Raw genomic sequence first — 5,486 nt, 5'->3', positions numbered from 1 at the left:
CCCCCCACTCCTCCCTTCAGAGACACTGGGGAGTTATCTGGACTGGGGACAGGGGCCGTAGAAGGAACAAGGTGTGTGTGTGTGTGTGTGTGTGTGTGTGTGTGTGTGTGTGTGTGTGTTTTGGGTAACAACAAAGAATGGGAGAGCGAGCGGAGAGAAAGAGAGAACGAAAGAGCGCAAGAGCATGTTTTGCCTCGAAGGCAAGACTTGCAGCCAATCAGAGCGCTGGAGCCTCCCTCCGCGACTCCACTATTGAGTCTATAACCGGCTGGCCGGGCGGAGCTGGCAGCATTTGACTGTAGCTTGGGACGCGACGAGACGCGCGCAGCGACCGCCGCGAGGCCAGCAATGGTCTAGGCGCCCTTGGCCTCCCCTCCCCCGAGACCCTGCGGGCCCTCCCCCCGGCCTCCGGACACACACCCCCGCCTGGTCTCCCGCGCCGCCTCCGCGCTCCTGCCCGCTTCGGTTCGGCGGCCCAGGCCAGCCCCGCGACGCGCGGCGCTCGCCAGGATGAGTGGCTCCTTCGATCGCAAGCTCAGCAGCATCCTCACCGATATCTCCAGCTCGCTGAGCTGCCATGCGGGCTCCAAGGACTCGCCCACCCTGCCCGAGTCCTCTGTCACCGACCTGGGTTACTACAGCGCTCCCCAGCACGACTACTACTCGGGCCAGCCCTACGGCCAGACCGTGAACCCTTACACCTACCACCACCAGTTCAATCTCAACGGGCTTGCGGGCGCGGGCGCTTACTCGCCCAAGTCGGAATATACCTATGGAGCCTCCTACCGGCAATACGGGGCGTACCGGGAGCAGCCGCTGCCCGCCCAGGACCCAGGTGAGGGCTGGGAGGGTTCCCCTGGGGAGAGAAAGGGAGGGATTGAAGCTCAAATCTAGGGAAGCGTCGGAGGGCGGGCTGCTGTCTAAAGTTAGACAAGGTGGGCTAGATGACCCCAGAGGGGACAGAGGACCTTCCAGTCCCCAGGCTGTGTGCGTGGGTCTCGGTGAGGATGGGGCCGGTGAGGATGGGGCCGGCTAGGGGAGGAAGGAGAGGAGGGTGGGGTGTCAGAGGACCTGCGAATCGAGGTGCTTTGGCGGCACGTCAGCTTCTCCATCGGGTTTCCGAGGGCTTGGGGTTCGGCAGCGGCAGCGGGGAACTGGAAGCTCCAGGGACACTCTGGATATGGGCGGAGGAGAGGAGGGGTATGGTGAGGGGGACCTAGTGAGGGAGACACACACACACACACACACACACACTGAGAAGCAGAGACTGAGAAGTGGAAAAGTGAAAGAAAGAAAGAAAGAAAGAAAGAAAGAAAGAAAGAAAGAAAGAAAGAAGAAAGAAAGAAAGGAAGGAAGAAAGAAAGAAAGAAAGAAAGAAAGAAGAAAGAAAGAAAGAAAGAAAGACCAAAAGAGAAACGTGGAGAGACCAAGTGAGAGAAAGGAATAGAAGAAAGGCCAAGAAGGGAAAAAAAGGAAGGAAAAGGGAGTCTGTACTGGGCTTGCAACTCCTCTGAGAATCTAAGACTATTCCAAAATGAAAAGTTTAAAACCCAGAAAAGGGCAGGCAGGAAGGACGGACGGACGGAGAAAGGGCGAGAGAAGTGACCGCGGGCCGTGCGGGGCGAGCAGGGGTGGCCAGCGGGGGGGCGAGGAGCCCGGGAGGCGTCGGAGCGCAGCCGCGGCCGGCCTCGCCCGGGTGGCCGGCGCCGGGGACGGCGCTCTGGGGGAGCGGGGCGCGGAGCTGCGGGCTGGGGGGCGCGCGTCGTGGGCGGCCGCCGGGGCCGGGGCGGGTCCCGAGGTCCGGCTCCGGCTCGGTAGCCGCGGCAGACCGGCCGGGGCGAGGGCGGTGGAGCGCACAGCCAGGCAGCCCGGCGCGGGTCGGAGGGGGGGTGCCGGGAGGGCGCAGGGGCCGCAGGTCCAGGCTCAGCCGCCCCCCAACCCGGTGCGTTGCCCGCAGTATCCGTGAAGGAGGAGCCGGAAGCCGAGGTGCGCATGGTGAACGGGAAGCCCAAGAAGGTTCGAAAGCCGCGCACCATCTACTCCAGCTATCAGCTGGCCGCCCTGCAGCGCCGCTTCCAGAAGGCCCAGTACCTGGCGCTGCCCGAGCGCGCCGAGCTGGCCGCGCAGCTGGGCCTCACGCAGACGCAGGTCAGTGCGGGGGAGGGGGGGCCGCGCGGGACCCGGGGGCTCCCCCGGCGCCGCCGAACTGGCTGGCCTCTGAAATCCCCTGCAGGCCCTTGAAACCCTTGCCTGTGGATGGAAGGCCACCCCTCCCCCATGCCAAGTCTCAACTGCTGTCGGAAGTTTCTGCATTCAAACGTGTACAGGCGTGCGTATTTGTGAACCTGTGCAACTGTGTCTGTCTGCCGCAAGGAGAGGTATCCTCCCCTTACTCCAGACACCCTAGCTCGCACGCTTCTCAGCGTGTTTGTCTCTCACTTCAGAGGAGTCCACATCATGTCTTCCCCCACCCCAGGCCACGCATGTGCGTGTAGAAATGTATATACACGTGTATATGCATGTATATTTGCACACATGCTAATGGGTGTGTGTACCTGTGGGAATGGTGGCATAAGAAGTGTGACCTTTCAAGGGTCATTGTGTTCATAGATGGAGGGACACGTGTGCACAGCTGTGCACACTGGTGAGCACATGTACAAAAATGTATGCTTCTATCAAAACACTGCATTCATGCTCAGCACCCAAATGGTTCACCTGGTCCTCTGCCCCAAGCCAGGAAGGGAGATTTTCCACCAAAGGGGGATAGGAACTCAAAGATGAGCTCCCCTCTCTGCCCCCCAGCCTGTTCCTAAAGCCCCCAGCAGCCTGTCACTGCTCAGGGGTGGAGTGGCTGGTGGATGCCTGGCTCCCTGCAGGTGTTGACAGGCTGGCCTGGGTTGCTGCGTGGGGCCCAGTCCGCTGGGAATCTGGGTCACCCAGTGAGGAGCTGATTCATTGTTTGTACCAGTCATCGGGTGGGAGGAGCAGGAGGAGGGGGAGATACCCCAAGGGAAATTTGGGGAATCATGGCTCACCTGCTCCTAAGTCCCCAGGTCACCCCCATTAGCCAGCCCCAGAGCGCGTCTGTCTCCATGCCCTAGTGTGTGAACATGGGTGCCCCCGTTCGTGGGGCATTTATCTGGGTGCATGTGTGTATCTTTATAATCTGGTGTCTGAGTGTGAAGCTGTGAGTGGGTACATTCCTGCACATGGAGATGCTTATGTGGGTGTGTGTTTGTCTCTGTGTATCTGTGCACCTCTGCTTATGGGTTTCTAATGTGACCAAAATACCACAAACTGCCCATCCCCCACCTGGGCTGCCTTTTATTGAGTGCTTACTACATACCAGGCGGTCCTGAGCTCTTTATCTGTCCCAACTTATTTGAGCCTTGTGATGACCCCATCAAGTAAGGGCTGTCAACATCCCCATTTTGCAGATGGGGAAGGCAAGAATCAGAGAGGTTAAGTAGCTTGCCCAAGGTCACAACACACTTAGTACGTGGCAGGAGCGGAATGTAGACCCAGGCAGTAGAATGTTCCTAACTGCATTTTATCCCAGATAGAAAAAAAGATGCTGGCCCGGGAGTCAGGACACCTGGGTTTTGCCTGGATCTTGTGTGTAACATGGGGTGCTGGACTTGCCATCTCTTGGCTGGGTCCCCTTGGGGTTTTCACGAAGCATCCTGAGAGGCTAACTAGCTCCCCCTTTTTTCTCCCCCGCCCCATGCAGGTGAAAATTTGGTTCCAGAACCGCCGCTCCAAATTCAAGAAGCTCTACAAGAATGGGGAGGTGCCCCTGGAGCATAGCCCCAATAATAGTGATTCCATGGCCTGCAACTCACCGCCGTCACCTGCCCTCTGGGACACCTCCTCCCACTCCACTCCGGCCCCTGCCCGAAGTCAGCTGCCCCCACCGCTCCCATACAGTGCCTCCCCAAGCTATCTGGACGACCCCACCAACTCCTGGTACCATGCACAGAATCTGAGTGGACCCCACTTACAGCAGCAGCCGCCTCAGCCGGCTGCCCTGCATCACGCCTCCCCTGGGCCCCCGCCCAACCCTGGCGCTGTGTACTGAGCACCCACCTGGCCTGAACCTCCCACGAAGGACCCGGGACCAGGCAGAAGGCGCCTCCGTCCTAGCCGACACTCAGGAATCATCGAGGAGCACAGGGGAAAGGGCACCCCCTTTCCCCCTTCCCTTGCCCCTTTCTCCAGGGACCCAAGAGCTTCCAGATGAAATTTGCATGGACCAAGGATGTCCCCTGAACCTCCCTACCCCTGCCTAGAGACTGGGGTCCCCCTCCAAATGTTGGGGCACTCCAGCTGGGACAGCCGCTCCCCTTCTGCTCCAGGAGCCTGGATTGGCTTTCAGTGGCCCATCACCTTCCAGCTTCTAAAATTTAGTGCTCATTCTGCAGACTGGAGACCTTGGGGACCAAGGAAACTGCAGAGCGTTTGCAGGTCAGGCCTGGGCTGGGGCCCCTGGGCACCGTGGATCCCGGCACCTGCTAGGCTTGGTCCCTCCTAAGCCACTCGTGGCTCCCCACGTCCTGAGCATCCCCTCTGCCAAAAAGACATTGGACCTCATGACCAGGACTCAGGGTGGGGATGTCAACCAGACCCCAGCCCGTGCTTCTAGCCCTCATTTCAGATTTGAGGGTTAAACCAAAGAACCCCCCCCCAAGTGAGGGAATCTTTTAATATCTGTGGCTTTAGAGGGAAGAACTCAAGGAGCCATCTCTCTCCTCTCTCCCTCTCTGTCGGGAGAGGGGCGGTGGGTCTCAGGTGCCTTTCCTAAGGACCCATTTCTTCCGTGTACAGGACTTTGCACAACTTTGGTTTTAAAAGCTGTTGAAAACTAGGAAAACAATGGGCATTGTTAACCGATAGGACCAATCTCCCCTGCGTGGGCGCCTCTGCTCTGCCACCCCCACTCACCTCTTCCTCTCCTCCAGAAAGATGGCAGTTTGGGCGCCAAACCCCAAGTCTCCAAGGAAACATGCCAGGCAAGACAAACCCCCAAACATCCCGTTTCCGGTGACTTTGGAAACAGATTGCTCCCACAGATGGAGAACGGCGGGTGAGGTGCATGGGGCAGAGAGGGGAGGATGACAGCTCCGTGCCTTTAGGGGTGAGGGGGTGGCTGTCTGGAGGGCTAGTAGCACCGCCCCTCCTTGGCCCAGACATCCCCCCCCCCCCCCCCCCGGAGCTAACCTTCCTCCACCCTGATGTGGTCAAACATTGAAGAAAAGGGGGAGGTGGAAGACTAGCTATATATATATATATATATAGTATGTATTTTTTTTTTAAGAGCAACAGAGAGAAGCAGCCTCCTCCCTACTGTGGTTTCCTATTTATGTGGTCCTTTCCTCCTGGACATACCTGCCTGTGCGTTGTGAGCAGAGAGAAACAGGGGTGTGGGCTCCGGCTGGATTTGGGTTGGGTGGGAGTGCAGGAGCAAAGAGAGACCTGGTGGATCTCAG

The 5,486-nt window shown here is 58.8% G+C and overlaps 1 protein-coding gene across 1 annotated transcript; it reads left to right on the top strand.

Annotated features, from left to right (window-relative positions):
• Positions 1–350: 350 nt before the first annotated feature.
• On the top strand, positions 351–5,202 carry DLX3 (distal-less homeobox 3). Its single transcript, XM_025440538.3, has 3 exons — positions 351–835; positions 1,958–2,148; positions 3,731–5,202. Exons 1-3 carry the CDS (start codon positions 511–513, stop codon positions 4,076–4,078), a joined length of 864 nt encoding a protein of 287 aa, XP_025296323.1. The 5' UTR covers positions 351–510; the 3' UTR covers positions 4,079–5,202.
• The last annotated feature ends 284 nt before the right edge of the window (positions 5,203–5,486 follow it).

Source organism: Canis lupus, chromosome 9 (genome assembly GCF_003254725.2).
Source record: "Canis lupus dingo isolate Sandy chromosome 9, ASM325472v2, whole genome shotgun sequence".
Taxonomy (NCBI): Eukaryota; Metazoa; Chordata; class Mammalia; order Carnivora; family Canidae; genus Canis; species Canis lupus.
This window is presented reverse-complemented; position numbering and strand designations above follow the sequence as displayed.

Excerpts from the sequence above, each read along its gene's own strand:
- DLX3 (XM_025440538.3), top strand. The coding sequence starts at position 511 with ATGAGTGGCTCCTTCGATCGCAAGCTCAGCAGCATCCTCACCGATATC. Across the intron at positions 836-1,957 it reads GCTGCCCGCCCAGGACCCAG|TATCCGTGAAGGAGGAGCCG; the intron begins GTGAGGGCTGGG and ends CGTTGCCCGCAG. Across the intron at positions 2,149-3,730 it reads TGGGCCTCACGCAGACGCAG|GTGAAAATTTGGTTCCAGAA; the intron begins GTCAGTGCGGGG and ends CGCCCCATGCAG.